Below are 18,802 nucleotides of genomic sequence, written 5' to 3' on the forward strand. Positions count from 1 at the left end.
ATAATATTGTATGTATGAAATACTGTATATACAGTACATGTATGATGTATATTCTTAGACCTGAGTACGTTTGCTTTGATATCAAATACATTTTATGTTCATGTAAAAAAATAACAATACATATATTTTTAACAGTTTTTAACATAAAAATGCAAAAAAAAAAAAACTTTTCTCATGTGCATCAATCAATCACAGGCAAGTGTATATGATGGGCGTTTTTAAAATATGCATAATGTACCAATGCCCACTTTGCTAGATTAAGGGGGTTTAAACAGCGCACCCACTGACACATCTTACCCCACTTTCCCCTAAACACATTTTCTTAATTTGAACCCAGAATCCCAAAGCTGCAGTACGATTTTCTGAAAACCTGCTGAACCACAAAAGAATAAATTCAATCTGTTGAAGCCCTGATCCTTAAACAATGTCAATATGACAGACACTCTGATGCATGTATTTGTGGTTTGAGTCCCACTTCATTCAGACAGTCTGGGTCTCGTTCATCCTCTCGCACCCCATAATGTCCCGGGCTGGTCCAGATCATTCTGTCATTCAGCAGTGGATCGTGGGAATGAATGATTGCAGCAGCGAAATCCTCCAAATCCTGCCTCCGCCGGCCTGTCACACGCTCCACTCTGGGCCTGACACTTCTCTATTATATGTTTATCAGTCTCTAATGAAATTCTGACAAGTTTCGCCACACAACCGATACTGTGTTCCATTAATAGTATTTAACGAACCTTGAGCTCTCACAATGGCTGGGCCCTATTGCCAGTGACAGCTAAGGGGCCCCATTGCTGCTCCCTGGTGAGAGAAGATATTATGCATTATGAACATTTGCAATCCCCCTCTCTTGCCCCAGACCATCTTACTTGTCTTGCTGAAGGGAGAGAGAGTGAGATGGCCCGTTGCAATATGGTCAGTGGTGTCTAGTTAGAATTGAACCCATGCTGTTGTGAATTTTACAAATCCGCTGATGTGGTGCTGAGATAGATAATGAGGAAGAAATAATTTTTCAAATAATTTTTTGGATTTGTATTACATATCTTTAGTTTACTACTATGTTTTTTTCTCTAATGAACAAAAGAGAGCTTAAACTGAATGAGCGCCAATCAGTGTAAAAGTTTATAGATTTATCATAGATAGGTGCTCTATAACTGATTCTAGATTAGTACTCAATCACTGATTCTAGATCAGTTCTACAAAACTGTAAAGTCTGACATATATGGGCTCAGATGTTTCCTTGCACACTGTATGCAGTAACTCAATATATGTATCAACTGGTGGAACACTAAATGTCTATTTAAAGGTGAAGTGTATAATTTCTGCACCACAGCATCACCAAACGGAATTGCAAAAGAATAATTTTTTCAAACACGTTTTCTGACCGCTACCTATTTTGTGTTGGTCAAGACTGTAGTTATTAATATTTAGATTTTTTTTTCTTGCGGGATCATCCAAGCTTAACCAGGTTAACAGGGTTAAACAAACATAGCAATATTTTTTAAAAAAAATCAACCTTCAAATTGCTTTCTTTTAGTTGGTTTTGCATATTAAACTGGGATAGTTGAAAAAACATAAAAAAAATAAAATAACTAACTTTACTTTTAAAGCTGAAGTATGTAACTTTTTCAGTGTTAAAATACTTTATTCTATCCCAGCTTAATATGCAGAGACAACTATAAGTAAGCCATTCATAGGTTAATTTTTAAAAATAAATTGTAAACAATATGTCTCTGTGGTGCTATAAAAATTCCTGTTTGTTTTGAGTGACCCACCCTAACATTGTTATTCAACCAATGGCGTGAGTTGGGGGCAGGACTATCTGACTGTTTGAACAACTGCAGTCGAGGGGCAAATTCAGAAAGCTGTTTTGAAAACATTGTTTATTTTTGCAGTTCCGTTCAGTGTTGCAGAAATTACATACTTCAGCTTTAACTATATACTGTCATAAATAACTTTATAAGGTTTATAAGTAGTTTAAGTTTATGAGTAGTTCAAGTCTAATATTCTCTGTCTTGTCTGATTAGACTTTAAACAGTAGACCTATAGTTTTCTCTGTATTAGCCATTAAAGCAACAGTAAACTGTGCAACAATTCCCCTAAAAGCTATTATCTCTTATTAGCGAGTGAGGGAAATTCTGTTCTCATGAATAACTGGCCATAGCACCTTGCATACCTCCGACCATAGTTTATTTCTGTTTAAGTAACCTTTTCCACTGAAGTCACTGAAAACTTTAGTGTGTCATGGTAATTTTAAGCAGATGCCCGCTCGACCCACAAAGTGATTAGTTTCCACAGATGTCCGTGAATATGCAAGCCACGGCTTACGAGACGTGCGTGAAATATCGGCGAGGTCTGGCTTAAAAGTAGAGAGCAAAGATGTACCTCATCTGTAATACACTGTGTAGACTAATATCTGCTTCTTTTTTCTTATATTGCAGTGCGATATTGATCTGCTAAAATTGTACCATATTGGAGCTGTCTGTTGTAATATTCATCATTCTGTCATGCCCCCCACCCCACCCCTCCTGTAGCGACGAGTTATTAGAGGCAGCGGTTTGAAGAGGTTGAAGGCTTTAGTCGCAGAGATGTTGCAAACAATTCATCATAAAACCGAGAGAGAGAGATAGTGGAGAGGGAAGGAAAAAAAATCTCAGGTGATGTCTCGTTTAAGATTTATGTGTACCAGGGCCATGCATTACGAATTACATCATCAAGTGGTGTGAAGACTTTGCGCGATGTGCTGAGTTGGACTATTTGCTCTCGTGCTGAGCTTAAATGGACTTTTCTTACATCCTCATGAAGCTTTTTAATGGAATCTAGAGCTTCCAGGAATAAAGCATGTGATTTAGTTAGTGTGGTGGTGGCGGGCTGCTGCGGCTGGGTCATGGGCCCTGATAAAGCTTGTCTGAAGTAATTGTTATTCTGTGGGTTTAATGAAACAGGCCTTGCCTTGCTGCCATTATGCCACATTTGGCAGTTGATGGCAATCAGACACCGAGGATGAAAGTAAACTTGTACGTGCCACATTCGATTTGTCTCCTGACTGGGTGGGGCGCATTTCCCTCCAACTGTCTTAAAAGGTTCTGGTTGTTTGCTCTCCACACAACTCCTGAAGTCTTCCTGAAGGATCAAAGGACGGATGTGGCTGACAGTCGTGTGTTTAGCAGTCTGGCCTTGATTTCTCTTTACTGGGACAAATCGAGGGATTTTGTTAGAATGGTCTATTTTCAATGGTGTTGAGGTCAATTGTTCTGGTATCACGGTTAATAGCTTTTAAACTGCAGCTGACTGAACTGACCAGAATCCGCGACTCACAGAGGATGAATTGGTCTGCACAAACAGTATCCAAAAGCGTGAACACTCCTGCTATATCCTTGGAGAAAGAGACACTGGGTCTCATTCACTAACCATGTGTGCACACTAGTGCTGTCAGTTGATTAAAATTTTAATCACGATTAATCACATAATCTTTCATATTTAATCGCGATTAATCACAGATTTAGAAAGTGCTGAAATTTTACACTATATATACTTCTTTTCTTGTCAAAATGCATTTATTTCCTTTTTTATGAAAGAAAACAAGATAACGTAACAAGATAATGCTTTATTAACATTTTCCAAACAAAGCCTTCCACAGTATAAAGATAGAAATGCAATAAAATAATTCAAGTAACATTAAACTTTTCTCAATGTCTAAGTGGGAGTTTGACTAATTGAAATAACTAGTCCCTTGATAGGTTGCATAGTCATTGCAATGGGCATTAAATCTCATAAACCCTCATCATCCACAATATTAATCAGCCGGCAGAATGTGGATCTGCTTTGTTGCAGCAGTTGTGAAGCTGCGTTCATGATTTGCATCAGGGCATCAGTGCCAGCGTCAAGCGCCACTCTGATCTCCACATGAAAAGTGGTGCAGACAACATCTCATTCTGCGTTTTCGCGATAGTTAAGTCTGGACCTGCTTCTGTGGTAATTAAATTGCACCTTACAGAGGCTGAAAAGTACTTGCTTTCTATCACAAGTCATGCTTTGTACACACAAATAGCGTTAAGAGGTCCTTTCCCATCACTATTGTGTGTGTGCTGTGTTGTGTGCGTCAGTGGTATGACTCCGGGCGAACACATCGCAATGGTTCCATCCTAGTCCTATCAGTGTTTTTGCTGCTTTATGCTTTATTAATAGTAAATGCATTAATAGCAATTAAGAAAAATGTACACGTTAAACTTTTGTAAATTAATCGCATGCCTTAACGCCTTAATTTTGACAGCTTTAGTATGCATATATTGTTCAGATCAATTTAGGATCCAATTTAGAAACACAAAAATCACAGATTAGAGAAAATTTATTTATATATTATTTTTTAGTTAACTTGAATAACTAAGCGACTACAACAAACATGATGTATAAATCTGGGATAGGTTCTGCTTAAAAAATGCAGCTGATCACATTTAATCTAGGCCAGTATAAAGTTGTTTATTTTGTTTGAACTGGTGTTGAGAATGGACAACGTGATCTCATGAGAACTTGTATGTACTCTTACGTAAAGTTTGGTTCTAGCAAGCGTACATTCTCTTATGTTTGCATAGATACCGAAACGTACAATATTGACGTATTGACTACATGTAATATCATCATCATTTTATATATTAACACCTATAGAAACGTACAAATGTTTACGTGTACTGTTTGAATTTATTAATATTAAATAATTCATAGAATTAATCAGTTAAATACATTTAATTTATAATCAATGAGATTAGTTAAATGCCATCACATTTATTTAATGCAGTTGACATTATAATATGACATTTTAACGGTTTCATTCAGTTCTGCTGCCCTATACAACGTTTTTAAGGATTATATCACTTTAACCAAGACTACACTTTAAAATCTTAAATGAATAAAATCTCTGTAATCGTTTAATCATTTATTAAACATTAAATTTTATTTTTGTTTGCCATGGGACACAAAAGGAGTTTTCAGAATATACCAAAAAGCAAAATAAACCACAAAAAGCACCACAGAACAACAATAAAATTAATCAATAACATTTGTAAAGAACAGATCAAAATTCAAGCCTTTTATTCAACGATCTCCATATCCATCAGTCATCACTCCCACTGTAACCGTCAACCCGCGTTGATTTCGTTTTCAAAATTCAAAAACTGCCGCCTCAAGCATTACGACCAGCAGTTTTACGGCAGTGATGCCGAATGCCCACTGGCTTTCAAGTGTCTCGTGACCGTTTGCGGCATGCTGTATTCTCCGATGTATATGTTAGAATGAGATATGACAGCGCCTTATTGGAGTGCATCAGGAGAAGATTTAGAGCGATTAATAATTTAAATTCTACTCTCCACCTCACACAATGCTATTGTATGCCATCAGGGAGTACACTGGATGCGGCGCATCGCCCTTTGGACTACTTTTGTACTGAATTTAGCAATTTTTCTGAATAAATTATTGTGATTAAATGTATCAGCCTGTTATGTGTTTTATATGCTTTATAAATGGTTATGGTTAGGTTTAGGAGTAGGTGTGGGATTAGTGACTGTAAAATATATATAAATGAATATATTTTAACAAAAATTATTGCATTAATCTACTTACATGTTTTTATATTGTTGAAATGTGGTTATGTTTAGAGGTTGGGGTAGGGTTAAGGGATCTAAAATATCTATAAAACAGTAAAACTTTACAAATATATTTATAATCAATTCGCGTGTTCAAATATAGTTGTAATGGATTTGTCAATATTTTATGTTTCTAAAGCTGTAAATATGTAAAAAATTTTACATTTTAGATGCTTTCAAACGTCCATATTGTACGTTTTAGTGTCTATTCAAATGTGAAAACGTACGTTTAAAGTTACAAATATTAACATACAAATAGCTGCGTATATTAATGAGATCAGGCTGGAATGGAACACTTGACATTAACCAAATATCTTGCATCTTTAAAGAGCATTTGCAGAGTGTGATGAATTGCTGTAGGGGTGAGGTTGTGCAATAAGCCCTTTTATGGAGATGTTTGGGTGTATATTATGCTAATTCTTATCTGCTGGCATGCATTCCCTCATCTAGAATAATCTGGATTCATCAACATTAGAATGGCTGTAAGAACACATTTTTGTGCATATGCACTTGTTGTGAATTGTGCAAAAGAGAAACCTTTTGTATGCACAAGTAAGAACAGTTGTACGCAATTATTAGTGAATGAGAACCAGTGTTATTTCTGTCTTGGAAGTGCAAGAAACAGGGCAGATTTGTAACCTCTTTCTCTGCAACGCAAACTCCACCATTGTGCCATTGTGTAAACATCGCTCTTCCTCTCCCACCACAGATCACTTGTGGACTCCCTGGAATATTTACATTTCATTAATTATTAAAAAAGAAGAAAGAGTATAAACAGTGGATCATTTTTGTTTAATGTTTCACTCAGGATTCCGATTCCACAGTCCAAATAATGTTAATCATTAAGGACTTCCTGTTTAGTTCTGACATTAATTTAGTTTGTCCCTGAGAGGATACAGACCTTAAATAAATATTTGCTCATATTATAATCATCTTAGCCTATTTTAGTTGCAACTATTTAGACACTGAATTAATGATTTAAGAGATTGCTCAGAGGTGGGAACTGGGTTCAAGAACTGGGTTTCCTCTGTCATTTGCCAATTAAAATGCATAAAATACACTATATAATATGTGTTTATGAAACATAATTCCATGTAATGTGGGATAAATGTATTTTTTCCTCATTAGAGGAAAAAGCCTCTAGATTTGTGAGTGTGTGCTTGCATGCTTATTTGTATGGCCCGCTGCCTTATTCGTATTGATTCCGAAATCATATTCTCTGAATTAATATGCGTCAGTCTGAATGCTATTGTTTTGTGGCCTCTTAATTGCTTCCTGCTGTTAATATTAAAGCACGTTAAAGTCTTAACTATTGGCTCTATCTGAAGTTACTTTCAGCGTCATTTTCACAAGACAATGGGAGGGATTAATAAACTGCGGCTTGATCTCTGTTATCAAGCTCTTTTACTATAGAGAACCAATTAAGTACCCTTCAAGATGACTTTCACTTAGTCTGTTCCTCTGCCAGAATTTGGTATTAATTGGGAATTAATATCCTCACTAGAACAAGTTCGCTTTGTTTGCTTTGTCTGACTTTAACAATTGGCACAGAGGTTATCCCAACCTGTTTGTCAAACCCCCCCACTCCCCTTATGTGAGACTGATACATACACGTCCCAGATCCCTTCAAGCTGAAAATATGGGCCATTAAGAGAGAATAGTCGACAATGATTTTATTCTCTGCGTATAATTTTTTTGAGCTTTATTAGCCATGCATATTAATGACTCAATTAATTCTATTCATCGTCAGAAGTCAGCTGTTTGTTTTCACCTGACCTTTTATCTTAGATGTATTCACGCTCAGCTCGGTTTAAGCACTTCCTTTGCGCCGGCGTTCTCCCACAGTGGTCGAGTGGCACCGAAGGGAGTCATTTTATGTGCTTGGGCAAAAAACCTGCCTCTGTCAGAAAGCATGCTGGATGTAAATGTGACAGGAAATATGCTATTATTACACACCAAACCTTTCGCCTGACTTCCCACCAAATAAAATTGCAGCATTTCCCCCTCCTCCCCCTCTCCTTGTCTCCATCTCATCGCCTCTAAAACACCTCTTTTTTTAATTTATGAAGATCGGAGTAAACAGGCATGTGATGTGGAGGAGACCGGGGTTGGATACTTGCCCCACGCTACATCTATCTCCAATTCAAAGTTAGTGTTGAGGACAGGACATATAATTGAAAACTGCAGCTGGACTGTGTACAATCATGTAAAAGGATGCCTTGGAAATTAGATTAATCAAGAGGCAGACATTGTGGGGAAAGTTTGTTTCGAATGCCTGACAGTATCGCTCTTTCTCTCATTTCAAATGCTGGCAGGGCAGCAGGCAGCTCCAAGGGAAATGTGCTCCTTTCATACTTGAGTAATTGATGAATTGTATGCAATATGCAAATGAGAATCCATAAATCTTATGAATGACAGCTTAATTTATGTGAGCCTTAATGAATGCAGGATTAGATTTTAATTAAATATCCTCAAAGGCACCCTGACTAGTAAGTTTTTAAAGCCTTGTTTTGAAGACTTGTTTCATATGTGTTGCCATTCTGCATGGTAAAGAGAGATCACTCTATGCGGTTCCTCACCATTCGTAAGATAAGGACAGCTCTGTTTTGTTAACCAAAGGGACTAAAATTAATAAATGTTGCGATGGAAATCATATCTACCGATCTCATTTTAACTTTCCTGGAACTGATCATTTCATACATTTGATTAACTGCATTTATTCCAACCCCCCCCCCCCCCCCCCAACCCCTGCCGTATCTGATCTATAACATTTTCTGCAGTGTCTTTTTAATTAAGAGAATCGTCCATTAGGCACGGAAAAGTCAACCAATTAGGCATTCTACATCAGTTCCCTAGATGTACAGGCCTGCTGCTCCTTATTAGTGCTAATAGTACTGATAGAAAACAATTTTAAGCTTTACAATTATAGGATGCAATTAAGAAATTGGCTTTTCATCATTAATGATGCATTAAAATAATCAACAGTTTATCATGCTTTAAGATCTATTCTCCACTAAGATCTTCCTCTATGAAGTTGTATTTGCAATCACGGTCTATTTTTTGACCAGTTGGACAATTTTACATGATGCCATGTAAATAAAGCTAAAGGAAAGAACATGACTTGGTTGCAAGTTCCTTCTGATGGCCCTGCCCAGTGGCTCTTTAATCAGAACATGCAGCGTACAAAGGCAACAGGACAGCCCTTTTTTATAATCTGAGCGCTTCCTGCATCTCTAAATATTACACTCAGTGCTGGGCTGTTGAAGGATTGTTTGTAGACGGATGAGGTAACTGCTACCTTTGATTGTATGCATTTGATCTTACATATTGTTCTTCACAAAAGTTCACAGCTGTTCCTGCTTATAAAACTCTTTATATGAAGTGCTCGCACATAATCCATCAATGTGGATCTGATAAGGCATCTACCTTGCTGAGGGTGACAGGTGTGAGAGAGGGAGCTGGTGGAGATAAAGCAACAACAGTTCAATGCAAATAAAGAGAGAGATAAAATGGAGATCTGAGGCAGGACTGATTAATGCTGGAGTGGTGTTCGAACGGGACGTTACGGCGCTCTGGATGACCTCTCCTGTGAGCGTTCCATTCATGTGCAGGTGTAAGTGACAACCACTTTGCTCCTTAGTATCGGGAGGGATTGCAGATTCTATTACGTTGCTTCCATACAACCCTTGTTGGAAACATAGTCTAAGGTTATGCTGGCGGTGTGTGTATAGAATCAAAAAGGTGTTTAATAGTTTGCAAAGTCGAGAATGTTAGTGTTTCGTAATGCAATTGTGGTCATGGCATGTCCATGGTGGTCAAAGGCTTTTAAAAGGCAGTAAAAGTCTTTTAAAAGCATTAAATAGTTTCAAAGAGCAATTTGTAATCGCTCCACTAAGTTTAGAATCCATCAATTCAGATTACCCAGTGCAATGTTTTGGCTCAGTTTCATGTTCGATTTTGTCCTTTAGATGTATAGTAGTTAAAATTGAATATCTTTCTAACTATGATCAATCATCTGAGGTTTTATACTTTAATTTTCAAGTCAGTCCACAACAAAAAAGGTACTGTAGAAAAGGAAGACCTTTACCTGCCAGCATTCCATCTAATCGGGCCGAGTAAAGCTGCAAAGTCTGGGGCCCTCTGTTATTGTAGTGTGTTATTGTAGTGCAGAGACCTCGGTTTGTTATCAGGCCCATGTTTTCTCTGCTAGCCACCACCTCAGCAAAGTAATCAATGAGGCATGTGCTGCTATCTCGCGAAAATAAATGAAAAATAAACCAGTGATAATCTCTCAGTTAAAAGGTTATTCAGGCTGATAAAAGCTATTTTGTTAATTTATTTACATAAATGTATTTACATTTTGCTTCAGCAAGATAAAGAAAGGGAACAATTAGGGAATTCTAGGTGAGAGATTTGAAAAGGGCAATGACATTGGGTTAATATTTTATAAGGCGTGATTGGTGGGCTTCTGGAAGAGCCTGTATTTACAGAGGCAGAGATGATGCGATTCGTCCGCTTGTTTTGGTTGACTATGAATAAATGGAATAAATATCTTCATCTTTACCTTTCCCAATGACAAACAAAAGGAAGATGGGAAAGGTTAATTGCTCCATTTGAGGCAAATCAAAACTGAATGTTCTTTCGGTAAACTTGAACAAGACATGTATTGACTCCAGGTTAAGGTTTCATCGGCTGCCATCCAAACGTGTCTCCATCAGATAATGAGACCCCAAAACCTTACAAAGTTGTCAGAAATACTGAAAGAATTTCTTCTGTGTTTACCTGTGTAATATGAAATACTGAATTTTGAATAGCATCATCTGAAATGTTTGTTTCTGGTGTACCACAGAGTCATGCATAATAAATGTGTTTATATGCTGATAAGAAACTCAAATTGGCATATTTCAGCCTGATGGCTATAGACAGATCTCTAGACAAAAGTTTAGAGACCTTGGAATAGATTTAAAATAATTGACTATTGACTTTATCGGTCTTAAATTTCCTGTTAAAGAAATTATAATGAAACTGTCATCCATGATGGTTTAGCAACTGTGTGCAATGATTTGCATGCAAAACAATGGTCTAACACAGTAGTTCTCAACCTTTTTTTGACGAAAAAAAAAAAAGTGTATTTTGCATTTGCCCTTATGAAAATTTAAATATATTTATTTATTATTTTTTTTATAGTTTTAATAGTAGTATTTGTAAAAAGACCACAGTAAGCACATGGAAGAATGGATCTTCACTACCATGGCTAGATGTAACATGATTTCAATAAAACAAATTATGGCATTTTTGTAATTATAAACAGTAGGCCTACTCTAAACATGTAAAAAACAATAAATGCTAAAAATAAACATTTAAAAGTTGTAACAAAAATATATTATATTCCCTCACTCCCCTAATATATCCTATGACACATTTAATAGAACTGAAGTAGTGATATGATAATATGTGTTATGAATCTATTTCCGCCTAAAGTACAGTTAGTGTTAATATAGTAAATTCATGGATGGTCATATGGGGTAAATTCTGTGACGAATTCAAATGGTTTCCACATCTCGTGCCGTGCTTCTAACTGGTTCTCGCAGCTCTACAATGATCAGAGGTGCGTGTTTAAGAGATCGAGATGGTCTGTGAGTAAAAATGCACCTGCTTTGCGCTTGCGCTGCTCTGTCCATTGAGCCGTATCCACCTACAGAGCCATACAGGTGCATTAGCGGAGGTTGTAACTTCACCTGTCTATTTGACGCTGCTAAAACAGATACGTTGCTAGACTTCATCAGATGAACCGCGGTACAAGTGCACACCAACCTGTATTATGGAGTCTAGTTTAACATTTTAATGCAAACAGGAACTTGACGATAGATTTGAATAACATGACTGATAAATGCCCCCCATTTGTAATATAACATCTCCCTCTCTACTAATTTGCTCTCAGCGCTCCCTGGGATCCTTGAACGCCACTGGGATGCGGTACCGCCCCTGTTGAGAACCCCTGGTCTTACAAATATCAGCAGATTTAGAAATAAAAAATGTTTTATATTTTAAAAAGGATAAAAAACATTATGAACAGTTTACTGCTGTTGCATGATTATTTTAATCATGTAATCCATCAAAAAGTAAATGTAATCTGATTATGAGTATTTTAAAATGTACATTTATCTAATTACTAGTATTTTTTTATTTTTTTTTGTGATTTGATTACGTAATTCAGATACATGTAATCCATTACTACCCAGCACTGCTTTTTACAATGTCAGAAACAAAACTTTAGTTTTAAACATTGATGAAGTTATTTACACTATTTGAATTTGATATTATTGGAATTTTTGTGTATTCATACATAAAATCTTTGTTCCACTCAGTCATTTACTTGTCTGGGATGTTAACAAAGACCAAAAAATTCCACATATATTTTTTTGTCAAACTGCTCTCTTGAATAAAGCATCTAGTTTCCTACATTTGTGAGATATTTGAACCAAAACTCAAGAAATTACATACCCCAAATAAAATGGTTGCAATACTTTGGAGGCTATACTATATTTTTGCCCAAGACATTGGTTTTTGACAGAAAAAAAGAGTTTGGTGATTTTCTTTTTTATAAACACGTTTCTTAATATAATTTCCTGATGGGGAAAAAGCACACACATGAGAAGGTGAATTTAATTATTTGCTGACTTTTGTATTGTGGTAGTGAGATGGCCGAATATTGTGTGGATCTAATCTGATTGCTTTCTCAGTGTGGTGGGGTGGAGAAGATCATGTTCCAATGTAAACTCCTGGGTCAACATTGACCAAGTCCATTAAAGGAAGCGTGGTTCATGGAAAGTTCACTGCTATTTTCTTTTCGCCATGAATGCAAAACAAAAAGGAGAATTCCTACATTTGTTACAAATTTGGCACTTTTTGCCCCTCAGGCAAGTGCTGTCTATAAAGTTTCCTAAGTTGATATATAGGATGTGTGATTAATTATGGCATGAGCAATAAATGGAGAGTGAAGGGTGATTATTTGGTTATATTATTTTTTGCTGAAAAGAAAACATAATAGAGAAGAACTTGTGAGTGAAATTCAGAGAACATGGTAACTAAAACCCTCTTCCTTAAAGGAATAGTTCACACAAAAATGTAATTTCTGTCATCATTTACTCACCTCATGTTGTTCCAAACCCTTATGACTTACTTTCTTCCGTGGAACACAAAAGGAGATGTTAGGCAAAATGCTATCCTAAGTCAACATTCACTTACATTGCCCTTTGTTTCATACAATGAATGGTGACTGAGGCTGTCATTCTGCCAACTCTCCTTTTGTTTTCCATGGGAGGAAGAAAGTCATGTGGGTTGGAAAAGCTTGAGGGAGAGTAATATATGACATAATTTTAATTTTGGGGTATACTACCCCTTTAATAACTGATTGTCTGTTTCATATATTACATTTTACAGCTAATTTCAAATGTTTACATTCTGAATAATACAAACCACTCAGCTTTATCTAATAAATAAATGCATTATATTACAATACATTGTGTTCCTCCTCTAGGGGTAAAATTCTTGTTTATTTACATTTCTCAGCATCATGCACAGCAAAACTTCACGAATAGCCTTGCATCTCCCATTGTGTAAAAAATATATCCCCAGAGTTACACAAAATAAAAAATAAATGTAAGGGGAAAAGGATGTAACTAAATTTGGTAGTGGTGACATGCAGTATTTGAGTGGACAGGGCATATCTTGGACACAAGTGGATCTCATGCACCGTTGTTGTGCTCTAATAGCCTAATTTTGAGGACTTTTTGTGCCTGGCTATTTAAGGACTCAGCATCCAGCACATGACAAATTATACTAAATTATTTTCAAGCAGGTCTGCTGAACACTCCCCCTGTCTGCCTTAGAAAAAAAAGACAGTCCCACCCCAAACTCATGCAATTGGTTGCGCCAATAGTACTATGTTGGACTGGTCGGGATGCTGAAACAAACAGAGCAATGTTTTGATATTGCCACAGAACCACAATGTTTTAATTTTCGGGGAAATGAACCTTGAGTACCAATGGATTGCTTTAATATTGTCTATTCACATTAAGCTAGAGTAGAAAGTCTTTTAACGTTGAAAAAATAAAACACTTTACCTTTAAGTGTTTACTTTATACTGTAAGTTAAAATATTGCTGCTACAGCCTTAGAAAAAGCCACACGATCAGCGTCTCCTCTTTCCACTCTATACCTTCGTCTGATATGGTGTAAACACTCCATAAGCAGATCCCACCACAGCTTGGAGGCTAAACGTCTTCTTTGTTCATAATCCCCTGCTCTTCCCAGACCTAAAGTTGATGTGACATTTTTGTCCATTTTTTGTCCAAGTATTTTCTGCTTTTGGCATTGTTAAGGGAGGGGGGTAAAGGCTTTTACCATCACATGCCATCTATTTAGGTCTTTTATAAATAATTCAGTCGGGTACATTGAAAATGATGACAGCAATAGTGTCATGCAATCTCCCTCATGAGATCAAAGAGGTGTTTCTATAGGAGAAGGAATTTCATTTCAGGACTTTCTGTGGGTCGGGCATGTGATCATTTCTTCCCGCTGTCTCATCTGTGCCAAGTCTGTTTTGCTACTCTGTGGCAAAATCAGATAAAGAGCTAAATTTAAAGGAACAATCCACCTTTGCCTTTAAGAAAGATTTCTGGCCTGCTACATGCCTGAAAAGAGACTCATAATTAAAGCAAATAGAATAGCAATGAAGAAACTTGATACATGCCAATTATGAACAAAGGGGGTGCTGCAAAGATGAATAATAAAAAAATAAAAAAATAATCCTAAGGATGAAACATAATTTTTATTTTTATTTTTCAATTTGGAATGCCCAATTCCCAATATGCTCCAAGTCCTCGTAGTGGCATAGTGACTCGCCTCAATCTGGGTGGCGGAGGACGAATCTCATTTGCCTCCACATCTGAGACCGTCAGTCCACGCATCTTATCACGTGGCTTGTTGAGCACGTTACCGCAGAGACATAGCGTGTGTGGAGGCTTCACACTATTCTCCACGGCATCCACGCACAACTCACCACGCACCCCACCGAGAGCAAACCACATTATAACGACCACGAGGAGGTAACCCCATTTGACTCTACCCTCTCTAGCAACCGCGCCAATTTGGTTGCTGAGGAGACCTGGCTGGAGTCACTCAGCATGCCCTGGATTCGAACTCGTGAATCCAGGGGTGGTAGTCAGTGTCTTTACTCGCTGAACTACCCAGGGTTTTTGAATAAAATTACTCGTTTTCTTTTACAATAGTCATTTGTAAATCACTTTGGACATTTGTAAGTGACTTTGGATTTAAGCATCTTCTACTGTAAATTATTAAATGTAAATGTAAATCTATGTTGGTTTTAAACACCTAGTTCAAAACCTTCTTAAAACTAATTAATATTTACTCAAATTTCAGTATATCATATTTCTGCTTTGGCTGTTGGGTAAACAAGTGAACACAATAAAACCTCTTTGGCATAGAGCACAAAGGGGCTTAAGGCCCCCTGGGTAAATGCAGGCGTGGCTCATCTAGATGGGCAGGTAGGGCAGAGCCCCACCTAAATGTTCATCCACTTAAAAACATAGATCCATACTATGAACTGCTATTAATGAAATTTGTTAACACGTAAATTTGTTCAAAATGCTGACATGTGTATTTTTAAAATGTTGCAAATGTGTGTAATGAGAATCCCTGATATTATCACATTTATTTTTAGACAAAATACCTATTTATAATTTTTGTTCAAGGTGATTAAAACAAAAGTTTTTTAGTAACTGTCCAATAAGTGAAAGGATAGTGTTTGGAGTAAAAAGCCCCCTGTTGCAGGGGCTGAAGGCCCCCATAAAACACATTGTTCTTCTTAAGTGGGGTGAATAGATTTATAATGAAAAATGTTCAAAGTGGGCTCACATTGACTGATCCAATTACAATGGACATTAATTTGTTTAGAAAATACTTGAGATGTTATGAAACGCCAAATATGATTGATATTAACATGAAATGTTTAACACTTTTCTGAAGTGGGATTATTTTAACTTGTTACTCAAAAAAGCATCTTGCTGTTTCAAAAATATTTGCCTAAGTTGTCAAATTTTGCCCTATAACTATTGTCCCTTTGTATTTGCACGATATCACTATAACCCCCCTGGTGGCCTTTTACACCATATGTGGGAGCCTTTTACCCCAAGTGTGCGGTAAAAGTCTCCTTCGCCACCTTTAAATTTGTTTTAAACCTTCCGTTATTATTTCTTTTCACACAAATGATGTTTTATTCAATAAAAAAGTGTATTTTTTTTTTTTCAATCTTGATACACTTTGTGACCAGAAAAAAAAAAGCACATTTCACACAAAGGTGTGCCTTCAGCCTCGTTGTACCCTACATTTAGGCAAAACTCAACTGTGAATTGAAAGGTTGAAGTTCTTAGGACAAGGTTATTTATGTTTTAAATGTTATACATTTATACAATTTATTAATTACAATGTTTGAATTTTTTAATTGTAATTGTTATAATTTACATTGTTTTTGCTGATTTACAAAATTGTTTACATTTAGCTGAAAAGCCTGTAATTGACTATTTAATGGCAGGCTCCATTATGACAACTTACCCACATATAGTCTGGCCAGAACTTTAAGATAGATTTTCAAAAATAAACCTACCCTGACAAATATTAGCTGGAGTAAAAAGTGTGACAATCTCTATTGTTTTTTTTTTTTTTTTGTTTTGTTTTTTTTATGTTTGTGAACATAACAATTCAGAATACCTTACTGGAACAATCTCCATTTTGGGATGTGACGTGGAAATGATTCTATCACATCTGAACAGGCTGATGTGGTGTAAGCTCCTTACAGTGTGAATAGCCCCAGGCCTGTCTCTGTCGTGTGCTGCTCTTTCACATAGCTTGGAGTTTATGGCCCCTCTGTTTTTAGTGCATGAAGTGAAGAATTTCTGTTTCAATTTAATGCCTGTCAGGGATAAAACATGATAAAATGCTATAAAAGGAGCTCATCTGCCCAGTCTGTAAATGGGCTAAACGGATGCACATGACAGACTTTCGTGGTATGTGAATAAGTGAGTTTTTAAAAAGACCTTGGGTTTCAGTAAATGCACTCTTCTCTTTCGTACTGGCCATGAAAATGAGGCCTTGTTTAGTCACTGGAAAAGCAGAGAACAAGACCTTGAGTTAATGAAGGTCTCTTTCAGTCATGTTCTGATATTCCATTGTAACAGAAGTGCTATGAAATATAGACAGTGCCCTAAAAATGAGTTTACTTGGACCACAGCAATTTAGAGACAGTCATTGTGAAGGAATATTTTTGTAAATGCCTCTTTGGTATTATGCAAGCTGCTGTCTGAATAAAAATTACAAGGGAAAATGCATGGATGAACAAAACTTAGTAATGTGTGAAAAAATATTTGACAATCAGCTAGGAGGGGCGTTTTTTATCCTCCGTCAGCCTTGCACTTGCTGTGTCATTAATCATTGTGTGATCTTGGTCACTCATTTAAAGTAATAAAAGTTTCCATCATAAACGCACAACAGGTCTGAGTCACTCAGTCACACCAGCTTCCAGCAAAGGCTCCTATTAAATCAAGCAAGCAGAACATTTCCTAAGGCAGCCATTGGCTTTTAATTTCCTGAAGAACCTTAGAATATCATTCATTATGAGAACTACACATATTTGGTTTTTAAAAGTCTCATAAATCAATAGTGGCCTGACTGCAATAATTATAACAAGTTAACATATAATTTTCCAGGCTGAAAGCCGCATTGCCAGATTTTAGCATATGCAAACGAGGTGATTCAAATAGTGTAGGGATATTAATACAGAGGGGCAGGTAACGAGGTACAGGCTATGAATTATGCATAAAAAAGTGGTTGAACTTCAATAAAGGAAATGAATTCACTTTGTAATCTAATTAGTTATGGAAGTCTATTATGTCGAGCAGCAGAAAGCAACTGTCCTTGAAAAGGGATTTATTTACAGTACATGTTAGCTCTTTGGAATGAAATTGCATTCTGGAGCAGTCTGAATGTTAACGGAAACCTCTGTCCCTCACCCCTTCTCTCTCCATCTTTCCTCTATACTTTCTCTGTGTCCTCCTCTGCCTTTACCACCCCCTTTCCGCCACTTCACTTCTGTTTTAGCTCAAGACCCGGGAGGCCTCCAAAACGGACCCAGAGTGTGACATCGCCGGAGAACCCGCACATCATGCCACACTCGGTGCCGGGGCTCATGTCTCCAGGAATCATTCCCCCCACAGGTAACACATGCGGGCCTCCACCCTCACACTGGTCCGTTTCACAGCGGCCTGCTGCCCATCCGTTAAATGGCACACTGCAAAATCTGACAGCACTAACCCAAACTGCCAGCCAGAACCATTGGCCCCCCTCCCTTCCCAGCAGCCCCCTCTGCAACCAAAGCTTCAGAATAAATTGGAGTGGAGGGAATTTTTTTCTCCTAGATTTCTACAGTGTTGCATTCTGCCTTGAGTGGATTTTAATTAGCCCGATTAAATCCACTTCACTGCTATATGTACATAGGCCATTGTGATGTTAAAGTAAGCTTATCGCCACAAGAATCAACAACAACGTTTGTGCCTTTAGTTCGCCTAGAGCGAGTCTTATGCTTTTGTTCTATTTACAGCTGGTTTTCATTGTAGCGGCTTTGAAGTTGCTCGCAAGAAAGTGTCCTGATTTACATATTGTGCTCTCAGTTATTCTAGCATCTTTTAATAATACACAGTCATTAAGTTACAGTTAACTCTTTGTTAGTGCACAGTTAACTCCTTGTTAAAGATCTCTTGCATACTGTTAAACAATTATTTAACACAAAGCCATAGCTCATTAACTTACATACCATTTGTTTGTGTATTATTATTATTTTTACACTATTAAAGATCTTAAAGGATGAAGCATTGTGGCGCAACAAGAGCAACCATGCTTCTGGGTTATGGATTTGATAAATTATTATCTGTAAGTCATTGTACAGTATAATGTAATGTTTGTTAATGTTAATAAAGTTATTATAAAGTGATATCTATGGTTTAAAGTGAAGAAATGTCCTTTTTTGAACAATAGACAAAAAATGTGCAACTTTTTTTTTTATTCAGTATTTGAATTTGTTAGATG

General features: G+C 36.9%; 1 protein-coding gene across 6 annotated transcripts in view; it reads left to right on the forward strand.

The window, feature by feature from the left end:
* The window catches only part of LOC127446807 (dachshund homolog 1-like), a 152,631-nt gene that overhangs the window by 55,751 nt on the left and 78,078 nt on the right, over positions 1-18,802 (forward strand). For all 6 annotated transcript variants that reach the window (XM_051708046.1, XM_051708045.1, XM_051708044.1 and 3 more), the window contains exon 2: positions 17,819-17,934. In XM_051708046.1, the coding sequence (XP_051564006.1) occupies positions 17,819-17,934 (116 nt within the window). The remainder of the gene's footprint in view (positions 1-17,818; positions 17,935-18,802) is intronic.

This window comes from Myxocyprinus asiaticus, chromosome 10 (assembly GCF_019703515.2).
Source record: "Myxocyprinus asiaticus isolate MX2 ecotype Aquarium Trade chromosome 10, UBuf_Myxa_2, whole genome shotgun sequence".
NCBI lineage: Eukaryota > Metazoa > Chordata > Actinopteri > Cypriniformes > Catostomidae > Myxocyprinus > Myxocyprinus asiaticus.